This window comes from Oncorhynchus mykiss, chromosome 15 (genome assembly GCF_057628025.1).
Source record: "Oncorhynchus mykiss isolate SJ-2025 chromosome 15, ASM5762802v1, whole genome shotgun sequence".
NCBI lineage: Eukaryota > Metazoa > Chordata > Actinopteri > Salmoniformes > Salmonidae > Oncorhynchus > Oncorhynchus mykiss.
Genome location: NC_143036.1, coordinates 77,973,355 through 77,998,634, shown reverse-complemented (window position 1 = coordinate 77,998,634; position 25,280 = coordinate 77,973,355). Strand labels below are relative to the sequence as shown.

Below are 25,280 nucleotides of genomic sequence, written 5' to 3'. Positions count from 1 at the left end.
ATCACGAAACAGGTTCCTTCCTGTCCATGTCATCTTATTCACTGTAAATCTAAACGTAAAACTGATCATAGATCAGCACTGTTACTCTAAAAGGTTTTGTGAATACAGACACTGATTCTAGATAAGCTGCTGGTGTAATATGTACTCATGGTCATGGTCATAGAAAGGGTCAATCATCACTGGTAATGTTGCCCTCTCAACATTCATATGATGAAATAAGGCAAAAGATCAATCAAGTATTTATTCCAATGCTAATTGCTTTACAGCATCAATGAATCACTTACCACAGGATTGCCAGACACTTGATCAAAACAACCATTACAAAGCACATTCATAAAGGAGTTCATCCGGTTATATTATAGGACAGTGTTATGTTTGGGGGGCTGGCGCCATGACTCTCACCCCTACCCCATCCCTTCTCTAGTGTAGGGTGTAGGCTTCTCTCACCCCTACACCATCCCTTCTCTAGTGTAGGGTGTAGGCTTCTCTCACCCCTACCCCATCCCTTCTCTAGTGTAGGGTGTAGGCTTCTCTCACCCCTACCCCATCCCTTCTCTAGTGTAGGGTGTAGGCCTCTCTCACCCCTACCCCATCCCTTCTCTAGTTTAGGGTGTAGGCTTCTCTCACCCCTACCCCATCCCTTCTCTAGTGTAGGGTGTAGGTTTCTCTCACCCCTACCCCATCCCTTCTCTAGTGTAGGGTGTAGGTTTCTCTCACCCCTACCCCATCCCTTCTCTAGTGTAGGGTGTAGGCTTCTCTCACCCCTACCCCATCCCATCTCTAGTGTAGGGTGTAGGCTTCTCTCACCCCTACCCCATCCCGTCTCTAGTGTAGGGTGTAGGCTTCTCTCACCCCTACCCCATCCCTTCTCTAGTGTAGGGTGTAGGCTTCTCTCACCCCTACCCCATCCCGTCTCTAGTGTAGGGTGTAGGCTTCTCTCACCCCTACCCCATCCCTTCTCTAGTGTAGGGTGTAGGTTTCTCTCACCCCTACCTCATCCCTTCTCTAGTGTAGGGTGTAGGCTTCTCTCACCCCTACCCCATCCCTTCTCTAGTGTAGGGTGTAGGCTTCTCTCACCCCTACCCATCCCTTCTCTAGTGTAGGGTGTAGGCTTCTCTCACCCCTACCCCATCCCTTCTCTAGTGTAGGGTGTAGGCTTCTCTCACCCCTACCCCATCCCATCTCTAGTGTAGGGTGTAGGCTTCTCTCACCCCATCCCTTCTCTAGTGTAGGGTGTAGACTTCTCTCACCCCTACCTCATCCCTTCTCTAGTGTAGGGTGTAGGCTTCTCTCACCCCTACCCCATCCCTTCTCTAGTGTAGGGTGTAGGCTTCTCTCACCCCTACCCCATCCCTTCTCTAGTGTAGGGTGTAGGCTTCTCTCACCCCTACCCCATCCCTTCTCTAGTGTAGGGTGTAGGTTTCTCTCATCCCTTCTCTAGTGTAGGGTGTAGGCTTCTCTCACCCCTACCCCATCCCTTCTCTAGTGTAGGGTGTAGGTTTCTCTCATCCCTTCTCTAGTGTAGGGTGTAGGCTTCTCTCACCCCTACCCCATCCCTTCTCTAGTGTAGGGTGTAGGCTTCTCTCACCCCTACCCCATCCCTTCTCTAGTGTAGGGTGTAGGTTTCTCTCATCCCTTCTCTAGTGTAGGGTGTAGGTTTCTCTCACCCCTTCTCTAGTGTAGGGTGTAGGCTTCTCTCACCCCTACCCCATCCCTTCTCTAGTGTAGGGTGTAGGTTTCTCTCACCCCTACCCCATCCCTTCTCTAGTGTAAGGTGTAGGCTTCTCTCACCCCTACCCCATCCATTCTCTAGTGTAGGGTGTAGGCTTCTCTCACCCCTACCCCATCCCGTCTCTAGTGTAGGGTGTAGGCTTCTCTCACCCCTACCCCATCCCTTCTCTAGTGTAGGGTGTAGGTTTCTCTCACCCCTACCCCATCCCTTCTCTAGTGTAGGGTGTAGGCTTCTCTCACCCCTACCCCATCCCTTCTCTAGTGTAGGGTGTAGGCTTCTCTCACCCCTACCCCATCCCATCTCTAGTGTAGGGTGTAGGCTTCTCTCACCCCATCCCTTCTCTAGTGTAGGGTGTAGACTTCTCTCACCCCTACCTCATCCCTTCTCTAGTGTAGGGTGTAGGCTTCTCTCACCCCTACCCCATCCCTTCTCTAGTGTAGGGTGTAGGCTTCTCTCACCCCTACCCCATCCCATCTCTAGTGTAGGGTGTAGGTTTCTCTCACCCCTTCTCTAGTGTAGGGTGTAGGCTTCTCTCACCCCATCCCTTCTCTAGTGTAGGGTGTAGACTTCTCTCACCCCTACCTCATCCCTTCTCTAGTGTAGGGTGTAGGCTTCTCTCACCCCTACCCCTTCCCTTCTCTAGTGTAGGGTGTAGGCTTCTCTCACCCCTACCCCATCCCATCTCTAGTGTAGGGTGTAGGTTTCTCTCACCCCTACCCCATCCCTTCTCTAGTGTAGGGTGTAGGCTTCTCTCACCCCTACCCCATCCCTTCTCTAGTGTAGGGTGTAGGCTTCTCTCACCCCTACCCCATCCCTTCTCTAGTGTAGGGTGTAGGCTTCTCTCACCCCTACCCCATCCCTTCTCTAGTGTAGGGTGTAGGTTTCTCTCATCCCTTCTCTAGTGTAGGGTGTAGGCTTCTCTCACCCCTACCCCATCCCTTCTCTAGTGTAGGGTGTAGGTTTCTCTCATCCCTTCTCTAGTGTAGGGTGTAGGCTTCTCTCACCCCTACCCCATCCCTTCTCTAGTGTAGGGTGTAGGTTTCTCTCATCCCTTCTCTAGTGTAGGGTGTAGGTTTCTCTCATCCCTTCTCTAGTGTAGGGTGTAGGCTTCTCTCACCCCTACCCCATCCCTTCTCTAGTGTAGGGTGTAGGCTTCTCTCACCCCTACCCCATCCCTTCTCTAGTGTAGGGTGTAGGCTTCTCTCACCACTTCTCTAGTATAGGGTGTAGGCTTCTCTCACCCCTACCCCATCCCTTCTCTAGTGTAGGGTGTAGACCTATTCAAGAGTATTACAACAAGTTTAGCAAAAATATTCAATCAATCAAACCAACAAGAAATGACTCTCCTATAGTCCATGCACTTAATGCATTTTAGGAAACAACGGAAATCTCGATGATTAAACTAAGATCAACAAATGTATGACCATAAAGGCAAACACAGAGTTGTAAAGGTTAGTTGTAGCATGGTAACTCTATTTCCTTTCGACAGCAAGCTACACCATACTAGGTCAAGTATAAAACACTAGACTTCAAGACAACAAGCAAAAACATTCTTCTTTTTTTGTTGGACAAAATACAAAATCAGGGAAGCGCACAAGAGTTCCTTCCCTAGTGAGGCCAGAAGCTCCACGCAACACCAGGAAGTACCAGAGCTACAATGATGGAAGAGAAGAGGTTAACGCCATTGTTGTCCAGGATAGGCTTCCCACATATCCTCTTAGTTGTCACAGACGCACAGTTGACAACCTTTCCGAGGCTTACGTCATAACCTGGGGAAGAAGGGACATCATACAGCCGTGAGAGTGGAGAAGACATTTTATTTTTTTAAATGACTGCAATGTTTTAAATTCAAGAAAGACACTTCAAGCACCTGCTAAGACTTGGATATCAAACATCTATAAATAATTTTTATCCAAATAAATGAATAACATATACAGTGCATTCAGACATTATTCAGACCCCTTGACTTTTTTCCACATTTTGTTTCAGCCATATTCTAAAATGTATTAAATGAAGAAGAATAAAAATATATATCTACACACAATAACCCATAACGACAAAGTGAAAACAGGTTTTTAGACATTTTTGCAAATGTATAAAAAAAATAAACAGATACCTAATTTGCTATGAGACTCGAAATTGAGCTCAGATTAATCCTGTTTCCATTAATCATCCTTGACATGTTTCTACAACTTGGAGTCCACATCTGGTAAATTCAATTGATTGGACATGATTTGGAAAGGAACACACCTGTCTATATAAAAGGTTCCACAGTTGACAATGCATGTCAGAGCAAAAACCAAGCCGCACGGTCATGGTAACTGTCTGTAGAGCTCAGAGACAGGATTGTGTCAAGGCACAGATCTGGGGAAGGGAACCATGAGAAACCAGATTCTCTGGTCTGATGAAACCAAGATTGAACTCTTTGGCCTGAATGCCAAGCGTCACATCTGGAGGAAACCTGGCACCATCCCGACAATGAAGCATGGTGGTGGCAGCATCATGATGTGGAGATGTTTTTCAGCGACAGGGACTGGGAGACTAGTCCGGATCGAGGGAAAGATGAACAGAGCAAAGTACAGAGAGATCCTTGATGAAAACCTGCTCCAGAGCACTCAGGACCTCAGACTGGGGCCAAATTTCACCTTCCAACAGGACAATGACCCTAAGCACATAGCCAAGACAACATGGCTTCGGGAAAAGTCTCTGAATGTCCTTTAGTGGCCCAGCCAGAGCCCGGACTTGAACCTGATCGAACATCTCTGGAGACCTAAAAAATAGCTGTGCAGTGACGCTCCCCATCCAACCTGACAGCGCTTGAGAGGATCTGCAGAGAATAATGGGAGAAACTTCCCAAATACAGGTGTGCCAAGCTTGTAGCGTCATACCCCAGAACAATCAAGGCTGTAATCGCTGCCAAAGGTGCTTCAACAAAGTACTGAGTAAAGGGTCTGAATATTTATGTAAATTATATATATATATATTTTTATATATTTACTCAAATTTCTACAAAACAGTGTTTGCTTTGTCATTATGGGGCATTGTGTGTAGATTGACTTTAAAAAAATCTATTTTAGAATAAGGCTGTAACATAACAAAATGTGAAAAAAGATGAGGGGTCTGAATGCACAGTATATAATCTATATCTGAAGTTAGTTATTTATACTTTTCCCTGATAATAAAGTGAATATATAATCCCTGATGAAAATGTGAATAACTAATCCCTGATGAAAACGTGAATATCTAATCCCTGATAATAACATATCTAATCCCTGATGATAACGTGATTATCTAATCCCTGATAATAACATAACTAATCCCTGATGATAACGTGATTATCTAATCCCTGATAATAACATAACTAATCCCTGATAATAACACATTAATAACTCATCGTTGACAGACCCACCTGAGTACTGCCAGTGTGCTCCCAGGACAGAGTCCAACATGGACCCCATTAGGCCAGCCATGGCTCCATAGATTATGATTGGCCACTGGGGATCAGCCAGGTGCAGGTCACGGACCAATAGGATCTGAGAGATATAGTAAGCCACGCCCACTGCCAGGCCCCCCAGGAAGCTAGCCAGTAGACCCACTGGGGTCACTCCTCCATTGGTCCCTGTGAAAAGAACAGTTAACACCATATAGTTTCACTAGTCTCATGGGGAGGAGCATTGTTAGGAACAAGATGCAACAAGTCTACACTATTTTACTGGAAGTGATTAATGGATCTACTTTGAAACTGCGTCAAAGTCCGTCTCAGAGTCTAGCACTCAACACAAAAGACAACCGCCCAACGTGGGGCTCGAACCCACGACCCTGAGATTAAGAGTCTCATGCTCTACCGACTGAGCTAGCCGGGCCTGAGGGTAGCTGGAATTCCCCAGCACATAGGAATGTCAACATGAGTCAGGAACCCCGCCCCCCCCCCTTCTAGTTTTCACATCACCTGCCACAGTCAGTTACTGTTGGGCTCTTTTTACACAACACTGTGAATAGTTGTTAGTGGAGACGCACTGTCAATAGATAGTTCATTGAAATGTAATGTAAAGAAATGTCTGACTCCAACCATGTCCCCTTCTGCATTTCACCCACAGTCTTTTATTCTCTAACTCAATGTGAAAAGTTGTTGACTGAACAGTCAGTGACTTTCTTTGCAACCAAGCCTCTGGAGTCTGACGAACCGGTGCCCCTGTATACAGCCTCGTTACTGTTCTTTAAGGTTACATTTATTTCCTTTTTTACTTTTGTTTTATTTAGTTCATATTTTCTTAACTCTATTTGTTGACCTGCATTGTTGGTTAATTAAGACCTTGTCAGGAAACATTTCAATGTAAGGTCTATCTGTTGTAATCGGAGCATGTGAGAAATAACATTTGATTTGCTCGCATTTATCAGCTTTCAAATCAAAAGCTTAGCGCCCAACGTGGGGCTCGAACCCACGACCCTGAGATTAAGAGTCTCATGCTCTACCGACTGAGCTAGCCGGGCTTGCATCACTATTTAACACCACCCACATACAGACCTCACAGGGCGTAACTAGGGTCTGAACCAACCCTGCTCAGTGACAGACTTCACAGGGTCTGAACCAACGCTGCCCATTGGCCTAGCCAGTCTCCAGACCTTAATCCCATAGAAAATCTGTGGAGGGAGCTGAAGGTTTGAGTTGCCAAACGTCAGCCTCGAAACCTTAATGACTTGGAGAAGATCTGCAAAGAGGAGTGGGACAAAATCCCTCCTGAGATGTGTGCAAACCTGGTGGCCAACTACAAGAAACGTCTGACCTCTGTGATTACCAACACGGGTTTTGCCACGAAGTACTAAATCATGTTTTGCAGAGGGGTCAAATACTTATTTCCCTCATTAAAATGCAAATCAATATATAACATTTTTGACATGCAGGATTTTTGTTGTTGTTATTCTGTCTCTCAATGTTCAAATAAATCTACCATTAAAATTATAGACTGATCATTTCTTTGTCAGTGGGCAAACGTACAAAATCAGCAGGGTATCAAATACTATTTTCCCTCACTGTATATACAAGTTCCTTCTAAAAGTATTCAGACCCCTTGGTTTTCAGCCCCACAAAGTGTGGGGCTGAAAGCCATGGTCAAAAATGTCTCATGATCCCCCCCCCCCCTGTTGAGACAGAGCCTACCAGACGTAGCCTGAATATGCAGAAATCCTTTAACTTCCTGTTAACAAGCTTCATGGCAGCATGACATGACCTTTGATCCTGTCCTATACCCTGATCCTCCACTTGTGATAGGACAAAGCCATTACAAAGCATAAAAACACCATTATAAACATTAGTTTAGTCATTACTCATTGCTTATATCCAAGTGCCTTCAAAAAGTATTCAGACCCCTTGGTTTTCCCCCAAATGTGTTACCTTCCAGCGTTATTCTCAAATGGATTAACTAAAACATCCTCAACAATCTACACATAATACCCCATAATGACAACGCGAAAACAGGTATGTAGAAATAGTTGTAAATGTATTAAAAATAAACCCTTGAATGAGTAGGTGAGTCAACGTTTGACTGGTCCTGTGTATCATATCACACAAACACAAATCAAATTTGCTCGCATTTATCAGAAGATAGGCTTTCAAATCAAAAGATAATCGCCCAACGTGGGGCTCGAACCCACGACCCTGAGATTAAGAGTCTCATGCTCTACCGACTGAGCTAGCCGGGCTTGCATCACTATTTAACCCCATCGACATAAAGACCTCGTTGGGTCTGAACAAACCCTGCACCTTGACAGACCTCACAGGGTCTGAACCAACCCTGCTCAGTGACAGACCTCAGGGTCTGAACCAACCCTGCTCAGTGACAGACCTCACAGGGTCTGAACCAACCCTGCTCAGTGACAGACCTCACAGGGTCTGAACCAACCATGCCCACTGACAGACCTCACAGGGTCTGAACCAACCCTGCCCACTGACAGACCTCACAGGGTCTGAACCAACCCTGCCCATTGACAGACCTCACAGGGTCTGAACCAACACTGCCCACTGACAGACCTCACAGGGCGTGAACCAACCTTGCTCACTGACAGATCTCAGGGTGTGAACCAACCTTGCCTCTTGGATTTCAACAGTCCTCAATTTCATCACCCTAGTACTTACCCCTAGGGTGATGAAGCAACACAGTCAACCAATACTGGTCATCTATGTTGCATGTGTATTAACCACTATACCTCGAAGGCTGGTTTCCCAGACACCCATGAAGTCCTAGTCTAAAAAAACATGTCCATTTGATATTGTTCAGAGGTAGTGCTTTTCAGTGGAGGACTATAATCTGTGTCCAGGAAACGAGCCCCAAGCCTCTGAGGATCAATGGTATCCAAATTAAAAGGTCAACGCCCAACGTGGGGCTCGAACCCACAACCCTGAGATTAAGAGTCTCATGCTCTACCGACTGAGCTAGCCGGGCTTGAAGATACAAACCACAACATCCTAAAATAACACAACTGTTATACCAGGTTGGTAAATAACACACCAACATGTAATAACTGTCAGACCAGGTTGGTAAATAACACACCAACATGTAATAACTGACAGACCAGGTTGGTAAATAACACACCAACATGTAATAACTGTCAGACCAGGTTGGTAAATAACACACCAACATGTAATAACTGTCAGACCAGGTTGGTAAATAACACACCAACATGTAATAACTGTCAGACCAGGTTGGTAAATAACACACCAACATGTAATAACTGTCAGACCAGGTTGGTAAATAACACACCAACATGTAATAACTGTCAGACCAGGTTGGTAAATAACACACCAACATGTAATAACTCAGACCAGGTTGTAAATAACACACCAACATGTAATAACTGTCAGACCAGGTTGGTAAATAACACACCAACATGTAATAACTATCAGACCAGGTTGGGAAATAACACACCAACATGTAATAACTATCAGACCAGGTTGGGAAATAACACACCAACATGTAATAACTATCAGACCAGGTTGGGAAATAACACACCAACATGTAATAACTGTCAGACCAGGTTGGTAAATAACACACCAACATGTAATAACTGTCAGACAAGGTTGGAAAATAACTAGTCTAGAGACAGTAACAACTCTCAAACGTAATTACCTTCTTTCTACATACAGTCTTGCAACTCAAATGGCACCCTATTCCCTATATAGTGCACTACTTTTGACCAGGGTATTTGTCCATTTGGACTTAGACAAAGTGTTGGGCTGAAAGCCATGGTCCAAAATGTCTCATGATCCCCCCCCCCCCCCTGTTGAGACAGAGCCTACCAGACGCAGCCTGAATATGCAGAAATCCTTTAACTTCCTGTTAACAAGCTTCATGGCTGCATGACATGACCTTTGGTCCTGTCCTATACCCTGATCCTCCACTTGTGATAGGACAAAGCCATTACAAAGCATAAAAACACCATTATAAACATTAGTTTAGTCATTACTCATTGCTTATATCCAAGTGCCTTCAAAAAGTATTCAGACCCCTTGGTTTTCCCCCAAATGTGTTGCCTTACAGCGTTATTCTCAAATGGATTAGATAAAATATCCTCAGCAATCTACACACCATAATGACAACACGAAAACAGGTATGTAGAAATTGTTGTAAATGTATTAAAAATAAACCCTTGAATGAGTAGGTGAGTAAACGTTTGACTGGTACTGTGTATCATATCACACAAACACAAATCAAATCTGATTTGCTCACATTTATCAGAAGACAGGCTTTTAAATCAAAAGGTTAGCGCCCAACGTGGGGCTCGAACCCACGACCCTGAGATTAAGAGTCTCATGCTCTACCGACTGAGCTAGCCGGGCTTGCCTCACTATATAACACCACCCACATACAGACATCGTTGGGTCTGAACAAACCCTGCACCTTGACAGACCTCACAGGGTCTGAACCAACCCTGCTCAGTGACAGACCTCACAGGGTCTGAACCAACCCTGCTCAGTGACAGACCTCACAGGGTCTGAACCAACCCTGCTCAGTGACAGACCTCACAGGGTCTGAACCAACCCTGCTCAGTGACAGACCTCACAGGGTCTGAACCAACCCTGCTCAGTGACAGACCTCACAGGGTCTGAACCAACCATGCCCACTGACAGACCTCACAGGGTCTGAACCAACCCTGCCCACTGACAGACCTCACAGGGCGTGAACCAACCCTGCTCAGTGACAGACCTCACAGGGTCTGAACCAACCCTGCTCAGTGACAGACCTCACAGGGTCTGAACCAACCCTGCTCAGTGACAGACCTCACAGGGTCTGAACCAACCCTGCTCAGTGACAGACCTCACAGGGTCTGAACCAACCATGCCCACTGACAGACCTCACAGGGTCTGAACCAACCATGCCCACTGACAGACCTCACAGGGTCTGAACCAACCCTGCCCATTGACAGACCTCACAGGGTCTGAACCAACCCTGCCCACTGACAGACCTCACAGGGCGTGAACCAACCTTGCTCACTGACAGATCTCAGGGTGTGAACCAACCCTGCCTCTTGGATTTCAGCAGTCCTCTATTTCATCACCCTAGTACTTATCCCTAGGGTGATGAAGCAACACAGTCAACCAATGCCATCTATGTTGCATGTGTATAACCACTATACCTCTAAGGCTGGTTTCCCAGACACCCATGAAGTCCTAGTCTAAAAAACATGTCCATTTGATATTGTTCAGAGGTAGTGCTTTTCAGGTTGGTAAATAACACACCAACATGTAATAACTGACAGACCAGGTTGGTAAATAACACACCAACATGTAATAACTGTCAGACCAGGTTGGTAAATAACACACCAACATGTAATAACTGTCAGACCAGGTTGGTAAATAACACACCAACATGTAATAACTGTCAGACCAGGTTGGTAAATAACACACCAACATGTAATAACTGTCAGACCAGGTTGGTAAATAACACACCAACATGTAATAACTGTCAGACCAGGTTGGTAAATAACACACCAACACGTAATAACTGTCAGACAAGGTTGGGAAATAACTAGTCTAGTGACAGTAACAACTCTCAAACGTAATTACCTTCTTTCTACATACAGTCGTGCAACTCAAATGGCACCCTATTCCCTATATAGTGCACTACTTTTGACCAGGGTCTTTGTTCCATTTGTGGACTTAGACAAAGTGTGGGGCTGAAAGCCATGGTCAAAAATGTCTCATGATCCCCCCCCCCCCTGTTGAGACAGAGCCTACCAGACGTAGCCTGAATATGCAGAAATCCTTTAACTTCCTGTTAACAAGCTTCATGGCAGCATGACATGACCTTTGATCCTGTCCTATACCCTGATCCTCCACTTGTGATAGGACAAAGCCATTACAAAGCATAAAAACACCATTATAAACATTAGTTTAGTCATTACTCATTGCTTATATCCAAGTGCCTTCAAAAAGTATTCAGACCCCTTGGTTTTCCCCCAAATGTGTTACCTTCCAGCGTTATTCTCAAATGGATTAACTAAAACATCCTCAACAATCTACACATAATACCCCATAATGACAACGCGAAAACAGGTATGTAGAAATAGTTGTAAATGTATTAAAAATAAACCCTTGAATGAGTAGGTGAGTCAACGTTTGACTGGTCCTGTGTATCATATCACACAAACACAAATCAAATTTGCTCGCATTTATCAGAAGATAGGCTTTCAAATCAAAAGATAATCGCCCAACGTGGGGCTCGAACCCACGACCCTGAGATTAAGAGTCTCATGCTCTACCGACTGAGCTAGCCGGGCTTGCATCACTATTTAACCCCATCGACATAAAGACCTCGTTGGGTCTGAACAAACCCTGCACCTTGACAGACCTCACAGGGTCTGAACCAACCCTGCTCAGTGACAGACCTCAGGGTCTGAACCAACCCTGCTCAGTGACAGACCTCACAGGGTCTGAACCAACCCTGCTCAGTGACAGACCTCACAGGGTCTGAACCAACCATGCCCACTGACAGACCTCACAGGGTCTGAACCAACCCTGCCCACTGACAGACCTCACAGGGTCTGAACCAACCCTGCCCATTGACAGACCTCACAGGGTCTGAACCAACACTGCCCACTGACAGACCTCACAGGGCGTGAACCAACCTTGCTCACTGACAGATCTCAGGGTGTGAACCAACCTTGCCTCTTGGATTTCAACAGTCCTCAATTTCATCACCCTAGTACTTACCCCTAGGGTGATGAAGCAACACAGTCAACCAATACTGGTCATCTATGTTGCATGTGTATTAACCACTATACCTCGAAGGCTGGTTTCCCAGACACCCATGAAGTCCTAGTCTAAAAAAATATGTCCATTTGATATTGTTCAGAGGTAGTGCTTTTCAGTGGAGGACTATAATCTGTGTCCAGGAAACGAGCCCCAAGCCTCTGAGGATCAATGGTATCCAAATTAAAAGGTCAACGCCCAACGTGGGGCTCGAACCCACAACCCTGAGATTAAGAGTCTCATGCTATACCGACTGAGCTAGCCGGGCTTGAAGAAACAAACCACAACATCCTAAAATAACACAACTGTTATACCAGGTTGGTAAATAACACACCAACATGTAATAACTGTCAGACCAGGTTGGTAAATAACACACCAACATGTAATAACTGACAGACCAGGTTGGTAAATAACACACCAACATGTAATAACTGTCAGACCAGGTTGGTAAATAACCCCAGCCCAACATGTAATAACTGTCAGACCAGGTTGGTAAATAACACACCAACATGTAATAACTGTCAGACCAGGTTGGTAAATAACACACCAACATGTAATAACTGTCAGACCAGGTTGGTAAATAACACACCAACATGTAATAACTGTCAGACCAGGTTGGTAAATAACACACCAACATGTAATAACTGTCAGACCAGGTTGGTAAATAACACACCAACATGTAATAACTCAGACCAGGTTGTAAATAACACACCAACATGTAATAACTGTCAGACCAGGTTGGTAAATAACACACCAACATGTAATAACTATCAGACCAGGTTGGGAAATAACACACCAACATGTAATAACTATCAGACCAGGTTGGGAAATAACACACCAACATGTAATAACTATCAGACCAGGTTGGGAAATAACACACCAACATGTAATAACTATCAGACCAGGTTGGTAAATAACACACCAACATGTAATAACTGACAGACCAGGTTGGGAAATAACACACCAACATGTAATAACTGACAGACCAGGTTGGGAAATAACACACCAACATGTAATAACTGACAGACCAGGTTGGGAAATAACACACCAACATGTAATAACTGTCAGACCAGGTTGGTAAATAACACACCAACATGTAATAACTGTCAGACCAGGTTGGTAAATAACACACCAACATGTAATAACTGTTAGACCAGGTTGGTAAATAACAGCCCAACATGTAATAACTGTCAGACCAGGTTGGTAAATAACACACCAACATGTAATAACTGTCAGACCAGGTTGGTAAATAACACACCAACATGTAATAACTATCAGACCAGGTTGGGAAATAACACACCAACATGTAATAACTATCAGACCAGGTTGGTAAATAACACACCAACATATAATAACTGACAGACCAGGTTGGGAAATAACACACCAACATGTAATAACTGACAGACCAGGTTGGGAAATAACACACCAACATGTAATAACTGACAGACCAGGTTGGGAAATAACACACCAACATGTAATAACTGACAGACCAGGTTGGTAAATAACACATCTGATTTGCTCGCATTTATCAGAAGAAAGGCTTTCGAATCAAAAGCTTAGCGCCCAACGTGGGGCTCGAACCCACGACCCTGAGATTAAGAGTCTCATGCTCTACCGACTGAGCTAGCCGGGCTTGCCTCACTATATAACACCACCCACATACAGACCTCACAAGGTCTGAACCAATATAAATCAGCCATTTCCAGCTACAATAGTAATGTACAACATTAACTGTCTACACATTGTATTTCTGATCAATTTGATATTATTTTAAATGGACCAAAAAATGTATTTAAAAAAACAATTTTCACACAAACAACATTTCTAAGTGAACCCCAACTTTTCAACGGTAGTGTACACACACACACACACACACACACACACACACACTCTCTCTCTCTCTCTATGGCCCTTTATGTAGGTGATGAGCCTGGGTTTGGTCTGACTGAGGGCGGGCCTCACCTCTGATGCCCAGGTGTGTGTGTGTGTGTGTACCTGTAGGGACCTCTCTCCAGGAGGTGATGAGTCGGGGTTTGGTCTGACTGAGGACGGGCCCCACCTCTGAAGCCCAGGTGTCCCCCGTAGAGCAGGCCAAGGCCCCCAGCAGAGACAGACACATCCAGGAGGCTGAGTACTGCTTCCCAAAGTCCACTGGCATCTCCCCTGGACCCACCTGATTAGAACCAGGACCACACAAAGGAAATAACCTCAGATGAGTGACAGATGTGTGGTCAGCTCACTTGGCTGAGGCAGCTGTTATATGTATTCAAATATATAATTCATTGACTGATTGATTGATTGATTGATTGACCTCGATCATATATAGCAGCGCCAGCTCTGTGGGGACACCACCGTTACAGAACACCTGCACCCAGTTCCTCTGACCACCTGGAGGGCAAAGGGGACACACATTAAAATGATAGTTCACCTCCAAAATGTTTCACTTCCTTTTGACTTCCCCGGGGGTGGGTTTCCTTGTTAAATAAGATACACTTCAAAACAGGTGAACTATCCCTTTAAGGACAAATGACATAAGCAGGTGTTTTATTTTTTATTTTTTTAAACCAGATATTACTGACTGAGGTAGACTATGCAATCCAGTAGCAGGCTGTTGCTTACTGAAGTGTGGCCTGACTATCTCTTGAGAGTCATTTGGCCTAGCTGCTGGCCTAGCTGCTGGCCTAGCTGCTGTCCTAGCCGCTGGCCTAGCTGCTGTCCTAGCCGCTGGCCTAGCTGCTGTCCTAGCCGCTGTAACTCGTTACCTTCTTTATAGTCAGAGTCTAGTTTCTTCTTGACCTCTTCTTTCCAGCGTGTCAGCTTGGAGGAAGTGATGAAGAAAGCCAGCAGGGCAGAGAAGAAACTCATGTTGGCCATGGTGAGGATGAAGCCGACCAGCAGGGCTGTAGGGGACAGGGAACAAAAGCATGAAAACAATACAACTCACTCTTACCTGATCCCAGATCTGTTTGTACTTGTTCATAGCCAACTCTTTTCGGCCGTTGTTATGACCACGGGGGCCGGCTCTAACAGATCTGGGACCAGGTTACAAACTAGGTCTAAACTACCTTATCAGAACAGTACTACAGAACCTCTACTCTCTCGGTATGTTTGAGAAAATCATGATGAAAGTGGCCATTTTATGTCCTTTTTAGACCTACTGTATATATATATGCCTTCTGTAAGACCCTATGATCTGTGAACTGTACACGATACAGACATCTTGTTGTCAATATACTCCTTATAGTGTGCCATATGGCTATGTCTTGATTTTTTATTTTGTATAATTCTTTTTACATTCATTTATTATTCAACATTAAATATTCATATGGATATCTGAAAAGTAACTTTTTTTTGATTTAGTTAATTTTAAAAGACATTGTTTGGAACAATATACTCTACAAATACATCACATTACCAGAGTGGGCTCTCTGCTGATTTAAGTTATGATACAGTTTATGAACACCAACACAGTGAATGGAGGGAAAACGGTTGTTTTCTTGAAACTCCCCCTGCTGGTGATTTGCTGAATGTGCAATCATGTCATTGGTCAATTACCTATAATGCACATTTTCTATGTATAAAATGGGTTATATCTTCAAAAGTACCAGAGAACCCACTTTGAGGAGTATATTGTTGAATTAATATTCATATTTTTGTTATGTTGGGTAAAGTAAATGTGATAACATTTATTTCTGAATCTAGATGTACTCCATATTTGAGAGGACACTATAATGAGTATATTGACTCCAAGATGTTGTCTGTATCATGTACGGTTCAAGGGTCATAGGGTCTTACAGGAGGCATGGATAGGTTTAAAAAGAGCCTCAAATTAAACACCTCCCTCATGATTTTCTTGAAAAATAGTTTGGGATACAAAATGTCAAAAGAACATTCCTCACAGTTTCTATGTGAGAATTGCCAGAACAATCCGCTATACCAAAAAATATTTATGGGCTATTCTGCTGTGGAATGTACCAATTAGTACATGAATAAACTGCTTTAGTCAGTTGAATAATGTGATTCAGCACAGACCCTGATTAAAAGAATGGTGACTAATTAATTCCTCTCAGATCCAGATCACGAGGACTGCTGATGGCCTGGCTAACGTGCGACTGACGTCAGGGGCAAACCCTCTTCTCACACGCACACGCTTGGGGCTGCTGGAACTGTGTGGAATGCATCTTAGAATGAATAATAGCATTGAAACACCCAACAGAGACTCTTAATTAAACTGATACTTGGGATTTTGGCAATGAGGCCCTTTATGTACTTCCCCAGAGACCGATGAACTCTCGGATAACATTATGTCCAGTATAAAGGAAGTTAAGATGTAGATAGCACATTGCTTTGAAGTATATGGGTGATGCTAGTTAGCGTTGGCTCACGAAACTACATGTAAACTTCCCTCATACTGGACACGGAGACATAAACATGGTAGGAGGTCATCTGACTCTGGGGAAGTAGATCAAAGAGCCTCTTTACCAAAATCCCAAAGTACCTCTTTAATAGTTTTTTCCCCTAATAATTTGTTGGGTGAGTTTGAGATTTGATGGATCAATATATATACACATTTTTTTTGTAAAGATGAACGGGGTACCTTCAGGCATTTGGAAATTGCTCCCAAGGCTGAACCAGACTTCTGGAAGTCTACAATTTATTTTATGGGGTCTTGGCTGATTTCTTTTGATTTTCCCATGATATCAAGCAAAGAGTCACTGAGTTTGAAGGTAGTTCTTGAAATACATCCACATGTACACCTCCAATCGACTCAAATGACGTCAATTAGCCTATCAGAAGCTTCTAAAGCCATGACATAATTTTCTGGAATTTTCCAAGCTGTTTAAAGGCACAGTCAACTTAGTGTATGTAAACTTCTGACCCACTGGAATTGTGATACAGTGAATTATAAGTGAAATAATCTGACTGTAAACAATTGCTGGAAAAATTACTTGTTTCATGCATAAAGTAGATGTGCTAACCGACTTGCCAAAACTATAGTTTGTTAACAAGAAATGTGTGGAGTGGTTGAAAAACTAGTTTTAATGACTCCAATCTAAGTGTATGTAAACTTCTGACTTCAACTGTAATGTGGTCTTACCTCTCCAAGGGAGGAGGGGGTAGCTCCTATCAGCTGTTGTTGTCTTGGTGGTAGTAGTAGTAGTAGTAGTAGTAGTAGTAGTAGTAGTATATAATGTGGTCTTACCTCTCCAAGGGTGGAGGGGGTAGCTCCTATCAGCTGTTGTTGTCTTGGTGGTAGTAGTACTAGTAGTAGTAGTAGTAGTAGTAGTAGTAGTAGTAGTAGTAGTATATAATGTGGTCTTACCTCTCCAAGGGTGGAGGGGGTAGCTCCTATCAGCTGTTGTTGTCTTGGTGGTAGTAGTAGTAGTAGTAGTAGTAGATAATGTGGTCTTACCTCTCCAAGGGAGGAGGGGGTAGCTCCTATCAGCTGTTGTTGTCTTGGTGGTGGTAGTAGTAGTAGTAGTAGTAGTAGTAGTAGTAGTAGTAGTAGATAATGTGGTCTTACCTCTCCAAGGGAGGAGGGGGTAGCTCCTATCAGCTGTTGTTGTCTTGGTAGTAGTAGTAGTAGTAGTAGTAGTAGTAGTAGTAGTAGATAATGTGGTCTTACCTCTCCAAGGGAGGAGGGGGTAGCTCCTATCAGCTGTTGTTGTCTTGGTAGTAGTAGTAGTAGTAGTAGTAGTAGTAGTAGTAGTAGTAGATAATGTGGTCTTACCTCTCCAAGGGAGGAGGGGGTAGCTCCTATCAGCTGTTGTTGTCTTGGTGGTAGTAGTAGTAACAATCATTTTTATGGGAGCATCATTTGAGGAGAATATTTATTTGACACAGACCATTATTAACAGCATCATGATGATCTGTGTAACATGATGATATCACAGGTGAACGAAACCGATGACTGATCAGAACAGAAACCAGTATTGAATCACAGTCTGATTTGGCAAACAAAAGCTGAACATGCCAGTGCTTCCCCTATATTCATTTAGCAGCGGCGGGCCGCCACATCAAAACAGATCAACATGGTGAAAACGTTTTCAGTGGGAACTTAAAACGACTAAAACCAGATAGAAAGTATGTAGAAAAGATAAACGGAGCGATATCTTTTTTAAATAAGATCATCTTTGAGAACTAACCATCACCAAAATAAAAAACTACACAGAGAGAATCTAAAATGTTTTTAAAAAATGTCCTGGCATGGGGCCACAGACTTGTTTTAACAAAGTTTTAGTTATACGACATAAGCCATGGTAAAATGTGTAGAATTGCAGGAAATGATCTTTAAAATAAATAAAAAAATTTAAAAAACAAACATTCTCAGCCCCATGAAAGTGTATAACTGCAAGAAACTCTTTAAAAACTGTGGCCACGCCCACGACCACACCCACAACCACAACCACACCCACACCCAGAAGTATCATTACCTACTAGCTACAGTGTGTTGTTGTTGCGTTTTAGACTACTAGCTACAGTGTGTTGTTGTTGCGTTTTAGATTTAAGTTGGTTCGTGTCGGGTTTGTTCTTTCAACCGTTTCTGCGTTGTTTCTCAGTAGACAGGGGCAATACGTTGTCAGGTAGAGGTGTTTGAACTTAGTGCTGCTTAAACAGTACACAATTGGGTCCACTAGACAGTCCATGTGGGAAAAAACTATGAAACCATCGTAGACCTGAACAGCTATATTCTCAGCATTCTCTAAATCCATGGCTCTGACAATCAACAGAACAATTCTAGCGATGGTACAAGGCAGGAAACAGAAAGAAAAGACCAGTATGACAGAGGTGACCAGAAACACTGCTCGACGCAGCTTGGTCCTGTCACCTACTGTCTTCTTGTTGAGTCTGTTGACAATGCGGACCGTGCAGTACACCAACACAAAGAAAGGGATGAGAATCTGGGTGAAAAACACAACCTCTCTCAGAGTGTCAGTGATGTCCCCATGACTGCCACAGCAGCCAGACTTCAGCATGGTGGGGATAGTCAAAGGGAGCAGTACTAGCCAGATGACAACAGATATATGAGGGGACTTTTTCAGGACAAAGTCCTTGTTCCCAGGATGAACCACGTTGAAGTAGCGATCGAGTGAAATCACAGCCAGGAAGCCGATACTGGCGCCTCGGTTCAGAAACAGCATGAAGAGCATGGCTTTGCAGATCTTTCCGTCCACACTCTGCCGCTCTCCGCGAAGAAAATTGTAGGCGTTCACTGGCAAACAGCCCAGCAGAAGAAGGTCAGCCAACACCAGATTGAACAGGAAAAGGTTGTTGGAGTTCAGTTTCCAGAACTCCAGCTTGAAGATGAAGAGGTAAAGCACGGAGAGGTTAAGAGGCAGAGCCAGGGTGAACTCCACAATCATCACAGAGGCGTAGAATGTATACAAGGGCAGATTGTCTGCTGTGCAGTTATCATTCAGAAGATCCTCTTCCATAATATGAACTGGCAAAACCTGTCCCCCTTTTTACAGTCAAAGCCTGATCCTGTCCGAATCCTTAAGGAGGAAAAGCAGTCCTCCAGAGTCCTCAACGCCAAGTGAGTCTGTTTAAGGGAAGCTCCTATTCCGTGTGCAGACCTGGTTACACTGAAGGACTGTACTTCAGTCTGGAAGTAATTCCCCCCCCCAGGCAGCCGTTGTAAACCGTTCAGACTTGTTGGTTGAGCACCTTCCATTCCTGAGTAGGCGAGTCACCACAGGACCAATAGATAAGCATTTGGTCCCACGAGGGATTGAGAATATAGTGGAAGACATTGCATCAACACACAACAACTATTTTTTTTCCCATATTTGTCATATTGGGGCGGCAGGGAGCTTAGTGGTCAGAGCGTTGGGCCAGTAACCGAAAGGTTGCTGGATCGAATCCCCGAGCTGACAAGGTAAAAATCTGTTGTTCTGCCCTTGAACAAGGCAGTTAACCCATTGTTCCCCTGTAGGCCGTCATTGTAAATAAGAATTAACTGACTGGTTAACTTAAATATCTGTTTATAAAAGTGATCTTTTTCATTCGCTACATATTCTCCCTGCTGAATTCCTACATGAAGTAGGCCTAAGTAAGTGCAGGGGCGTGCCTCTGGTTGCACAACACATCCGTGGGAATTAACATGTAGGTGAGGCTGTCATAACACGTTTTGATTGACTAAACACACAGAACTACAAGGTGAAGACACAGGCAGTTCTTCCGCTGAAAGTCATAGAATACCTCCTGAGCAGGAAGGTTTTATTTTGATTCATTGATTTATGTTCTATTGTTTGTTTACCTCCCAGGGCTCCGCTGTGGTCCAGACTCCTCTTCTTCAGGGCCCGTGTGGTGAGAGTCAGAGGAACCAGGATGGAGAACAACCATCGCCACGGAGACACCGGCTGGAGAGTGCCTGGAATGACGCATTGAATTAGGTTATACCTCTAGCTAATAATCAGTGTTTCATCAAGTCGTGCTTCATCCTCTTTAACAAACATCTACTACTGAAACCATCTCTCCTTGTCTATATTCTGGAATGGGGGGAGCAACAGAGCTAGGAAGGGGGGAGCAACAGAGCTAGGGAGGGGGGAGCAACAGAGCTAGGGAGGGGGGAGCAACAGAGCTAGGGAGGGGGGAGCAACAGAGCTAGGAAGGGGGAGCAACAGAGCTAGGAAGGGGGGAGCAACAGAGCTAGGAAGGGGGGAGCAACAGAGCTAGGAAGGGGGGAGCAACAGCGCTAGGAAGGGGGGAGCAACAGAGCTAGGAAGGGGGGAGCAACAGAGCTAGGAAGGGGGGAGCAACAGAGCTAGGAAGGGGGGAGCAACAGAGCTAGGAAGGGGGGAGCAACAGAGCTAGGAAGGGGGGAGCAACAGAGCTAGGAAGGGGGGAGCAACAGAGCTAGGAAGGGGGGAGCAACAGAGCTAGGAAGGGGGGAGCAACAGAGCTAGGAAGGGGGGAGCAACAGAGCTAGGAAGGGGGGAGCAACAGAGCTAGGAAGGGGGGGGGGCAACAGAGCTAGGAAGGGGGGGGCAACAGAGCTAGGAAGGGGGGGGCAACAGAGCTAGGAAGGGGGGGGGCAACAGAGCTAGGAAGGGGGGCCTATCTTGCTTATATAGTGTTGAGAGAAAGTTTGCACCCTTTAGCATTGTCTCTATTTCTGCAACAAAACATGTTCTCCCCTCTTATGGGTAACGGTGAGAGCATGTGAGCATGTTTTGCAGCCTCTACACCTCTCACTCATCCGTATTCATGATTAATTCGTGTTTTTTTCTTAATCATGGCACTATCAAGATTAATTTAGAAGTGTTCTGAAACATCTTCTATATGGGACCAAATACTAAACTTTTGACTACTTTAATCCACTTTGAGCTCATTAATCTAGAGATTCACATACTTTTTTCCCCACAAATAAATGTATTTATTTATTTTCTCAATAAAGAAATTCAAAAATACAATTGTTTTTGTGTTATTCGTTTAAATCAGATGAACTTGATCTATTATTAGGAGTAGGACTTAGATGAAGATCTGATGACATTTATGCAGAACATTTATTATTATTTTAAAGGGTTAACAAGCTTTTTATAACCCACAATGGTAGGGAAAACACTGGACATAACTGACAAGGTGTGTGTGTGTGAGCATGTCCACGCACGCAAGTGTCTCTTACCAAAATATGTGCTGGCTGTGATGGAAATTATCCAGAAGAAGAGGGAGATGGCCAGGGTGGCACACAACACGATCATATCAGTCATCATCTTGAGGTATTCTTTCATTTGTATCTCATCCTCAAAAATCATTGTGGAAGAAGTGAATAGAACCTGTGGAAGTCATCGACGTTACCTTGGGCACTTGTTTAGTTATATGACAGATGGCTTACAGGGGACAGTTAGTAGCCTGGTCCAAGGTCTGTTTGTACTGTCTTGCCAACTCCTGTGGGCACATTGACACACCAGGCAGACCTCGGACCAGGCTAGTCTGGGCAGCGGCTGGTGGGCTTTATGGATCTCTATCATAAACCCACTAACAGCTGCCCAGGCTAGGTAGGTCCAGGCCATTACTCCTAAAAACGTAAGACTGACCGGACAGCGTCATAAGTCGCTAGCCAACTAGCTAGCTGACGTTAGCTGTCTACTGGTGTGGAACTAGCAGCTAGCTAGCAAGCTAATAAGTCGGAAAGTGGGCTAAAGAAAATAGGGTAAAGGTTGCACCTGAAGTAGCCGAAGCCATGGCTTTGTATCCTGCTTCTTCCATTGTGGGGAAGTGCCAATACAACTAGCTAATGTAACTTGTCCCTCCCTATAAGATAACTTAGCGAGATGAACCGATTCACAGCTGTCACAATCCCGTAGCGGAGTCAGATTTCAAAACACAGGACTCGTTGTTCATCTTCTGTGGAGTTTATATGGCGGTTGGAAACCAACTTTAAGGTGCATTACCGCCACCAACTGGACTGGAGTGTGGACCAAAGACAGGGAAAGTCGAAATCCTACCCAATTTTCTCAACTCCCTAAGAAAACGTGATACATCATGAAATACCACATTCCCGTATGATTTCCCCAGCAGTTCACTTTCATTGTTGACTGAGAACCGGATGTGGATTTAAAGAAATATATGCGCACTTCCGCTAATCTGTCAGATTAAAAATTCATATTTCACAAAAATAAATTATTCACCAAACACAAATCCATCAATACGTTTGAGTAATAAATACAAAATCAAATATATTATTCAGCGTTAATGTGATTTTTTTTTTCTTCACTATTAGGATATCCATGTATTACTTACATACATTTAAACATCATGAATTTCAGGGGCCTCGTGCATCAACCATGTGCAGGCACAAATCTGTGCATAAACCACGCGTGGGATAATTTCCACGCAAATTGTGAGATTAATCAATATGAACGTTTGCTTGAGCGTGACTGAGTAAATTTATGCACAGCCATAAACATGCGTAGGCACAGTGTCAAGTGTTGGAATAAGGGAACTGTTTGTCAAGCGCGTGGAAAATATATGTTGAAAATGTGTGAAATTGTTCCGAGTAATAATTACATAATTTTTCGATTGAATTGTATTTCAATTGTGAATTCATGCAACACATATTGACAGGCTATATATAATTTGACCACATCAGTGCATTTGTTTTGATACTAATCCATATAATGTACAGTCATTTGTTAAATTAGAGGCAAGTGTTAAAGTTAAACCATTGTAGAAATACTATAAAAGACTGAGATAATGGAAATCACATGAGAGATGGCTGATCATGGGCTGTTACAAGATCTGGCACACACTGCATTTATCAGAGCGCGTTTTTAGAGACCGGTGGTACTTTCTACAGAAATTACAGATTGGTTTATCAGATATCGTTCCCCAAATAATTTGTTCTTAACTAACTTGCCTAGTTAAATAAAGGTTAATAATTTATTAATATAATATATATATATAGGAGGCCTCATTTATCAATATTGCTAGAAACTATTCTAAAATACTATTTATGAACGGAATGTAGAATGTTCCTACGCATAGAAAAAGTGTGATTTGTTTATTTATTTTAAATAGAAAAAGTGTAACAAATCCAACTTTTTCTATGCGTAGGAACATTCTACATTCCGTTCATAAGTAGTATTTTAGAATAGTTTCTAGTAATATTGATAAATTAGGCCCCTGACATTTTATAAAGAGTGTAAGCCTTGGCGTGTTTTATTATAGTGGCTAGCGTAGCACATGGAGATGTGTGAAACTTACTCCTTAGCCGAGGTGTCCCGCTTGCATCGCCTCATTAGCTAGCTGTCCCGAGGTAACATGACCGTCTTTTAATGAAACAAGGCTGAGGTCCCGAGTTCGCGCCAGATGTGGATCGAATCCGAGGAAGTGGTATTAGCTAAGCTACTAGCTAATTTACATGTTTAATATACTTATGTACAATAAAATTACCTGTGTATCAATCAATATAAGAGTAGTCATTAGCAGGCATTGGCTATTACTGCAATTTCATAATACGATCAAGTTCTGAGGAGTAGAGTGGTTTTCTGTTAAAATATAAGCTAAACATAACACTCTTTACAAACAAACTCACCACCAATAGTTTACCATCAAAGTACAATAGTGTGTACACTATAAAGCATATTATCATTAAAAGCCCTTGTTACCTACCCAAATATAACGAAATTGTCTGCTGGTCGAAAATCCTCTATTACTACCTTCTGAATCCAAACAGTCATAGTGACTTTTTAAAGCGGACTTGGATTCACCCTGAATCAAAAAGCATGGCAAATCATTTGTAGTATGACGTGATATCAAGAAGCCCCAGCCACTGACTGAGGACTCTTTGATTGAGCCCTATAATACCAGGAAACTTCATAGCTGTTTTCCTGTAATACCAGGAAACACGGCTTCACAGTGGTGTGTTGGTTCCAACAGTTCAACCACACGGACATTATCTCAGAAGTATGTAGTTAAAAAGATTTATTCGTTCCAATTATTATTTTCAATGCCTTCTAGAAAGACGAACTGAAAGACATACGTTATATTTATATACGGTAATGAAACAGGCAGGGAGCAGGTCTCGAACCCTCGACCATCGAGCCCGAGGTCCGGCGCGCTAATCGACTGTGCCGCAAAAGCATGCTCGTGCAGCAGGATCGATTTCCGCGGTTATAAACCCAGGGTCGTTTAGATCGTATCTACGTCAGAGTAATAACCACGTCTGATCTATGGGACATATGTGGGGGAAATTCATGCAACATTCAGAAGCATGAATTAAGTAATAGGTCTATCAAAGTTTCAAAAACCCTCGATAAACCCCAAGGCTGGACCGAGACTGATTAATGAATAGGCCTATCTAGAGTTACAAAACACCCAACAAAACCACAGGCAGGGCCGAGACAGTAGAGGACTATTTCAGGAGTAGACCTGTAGTTACAATATCCGCCCAGTAGAGGGGGACCTCACCCCACTTTAAATCACATCAATCCATGATCCATGAATCCACTCCAACCAGGTTTCAAACCATGTATTCAGCTCGGTCTAACACACATTATACTCATAATGACTAAGCACTCTCAAAGTTGGTATTTAGGTGATAATGCCCAAGAAGCTGGTGTTTGGAGGATATATTGACACCGGGGTGGTAGTTCGTCGAGGAAAGTCTGCAAACTAGCGGCACTTCGTTTTGTTTGACCTTTTTTCAATGTAAATTTTTTTTTTTAGCATATTAAATCCATCAAAACGATGCCAACTGATTCATGATTTTGACTGGCTGAGAAACGCTGCCTGTCTCTCGTCCCCGACACGTTCATTACAATGGGACTGGTGGAGATCGAATTTGAATATAGATTT

General features: G+C 43.7%; 2 protein-coding genes and 7 non-coding genes across 11 annotated transcripts; all 9 read right to left on the bottom strand.

Moving 5' to 3' along the window:
* Positions 1-227: 227 nt before the first annotated feature.
* On the bottom strand, positions 228-24,288 carry tmem19 (transmembrane protein 19). Of its 3 annotated transcripts, none has more exons than XM_090199195.1 (8): positions 24,096-24,288; positions 21,607-21,757; positions 20,239-20,352; positions 14,741-14,878; positions 14,290-14,366; positions 13,974-14,151; positions 5,142-5,351; positions 228-3,501 (listed from the first exon to the last, which is right to left on the bottom strand). In XM_090199195.1, exons 2-8 carry the CDS (start codon positions 21,734-21,736, stop codon positions 3,341-3,343), a joined length of 1,008 nt encoding a protein of 335 aa, XP_090055321.1. In that variant the 5' UTR covers positions 21,737-21,757; positions 24,096-24,288; the 3' UTR covers positions 228-3,340. The 3 variants fall into 3 exon arrangements, with proteins under 3 accessions (XP_090055321.1, XP_036812503.2, XP_090055322.1); XM_036956608.2 differs by lacking the exon at positions 24,096-24,288 and adding an exon at positions 22,148-22,540; XM_090199196.1 differs by lacking the exon at positions 24,096-24,288 and adding an exon at positions 22,148-22,311 and having other exon boundaries at positions 16,011-20,352.
* trnak-cuu (transfer RNA lysine (anticodon CUU)) lies at positions 5,523-5,595 on the bottom strand. Its single transcript has one exon. It is a non-coding gene; the product is annotated as a tRNA-Lys (tRNA).
* Positions 6,151-6,223, bottom strand: trnak-cuu (transfer RNA lysine (anticodon CUU)). Its single transcript has one exon. It is a non-coding gene; the product is annotated as a tRNA-Lys (tRNA).
* trnak-cuu (transfer RNA lysine (anticodon CUU)) lies at positions 7,360-7,432 on the bottom strand. The gene has a single exon. It is a non-coding gene; the product is annotated as a tRNA-Lys (tRNA).
* trnak-cuu (transfer RNA lysine (anticodon CUU)) lies at positions 8,100-8,172 on the bottom strand. Its single transcript has one exon. It is a non-coding gene; the product is annotated as a tRNA-Lys (tRNA).
* trnak-cuu (transfer RNA lysine (anticodon CUU)) lies at positions 9,494-9,566 on the bottom strand. Its single transcript has one exon. It is a non-coding gene; the product is annotated as a tRNA-Lys (tRNA).
* trnak-cuu (transfer RNA lysine (anticodon CUU)) lies at positions 11,434-11,506 on the bottom strand. Its single transcript has one exon. It is a non-coding gene; the product is annotated as a tRNA-Lys (tRNA).
* Positions 13,539-13,611, bottom strand: trnak-cuu (transfer RNA lysine (anticodon CUU)). Its single transcript has one exon. It is a non-coding gene; the product is annotated as a tRNA-Lys (tRNA).
* LOC110499734 (12-(S)-hydroxy-5,8,10,14-eicosatetraenoic acid receptor) lies at positions 17,796-19,414 on the bottom strand. The gene has a single exon (XM_090199197.1). The coding sequence runs from the start codon at positions 19,412-19,414 to the stop codon at positions 18,455-18,457; it is 960 nt and encodes a 319-aa protein (XP_090055323.1). The 3' UTR covers positions 17,796-18,454.
* Positions 24,289-25,280: the final 992 nt, after the last annotated feature.

Excerpts from the sequence above, each read along its gene's own strand:
- LOC110499734 (XM_090199197.1), bottom strand. The coding sequence starts at position 19,414 with ATGGAAGAGGATCTTCTGAATGATAACTGCACAGCAGACAATCTGCCC.
- tmem19 (XM_090199195.1), bottom strand. The coding sequence starts at position 21,736 with ATGATTTTTGAGGATGAGATACAAATGAAAGAATACCTCAAGATGATG. Across the intron at positions 20,353-21,606 it reads CACAGCCAGCACATATTTTG|GCACTCTCCAGCCGGTGTCT; the intron begins GTAAGAGACACT and ends GCGTCATTCCAG. Across the intron at positions 5,352-13,973 it reads CTGGAGAGAGGTCCCTACAG|GGACCAATGGAGGAGTGACC; the intron begins GTACACACACAC and ends TTCTTTTCACAG.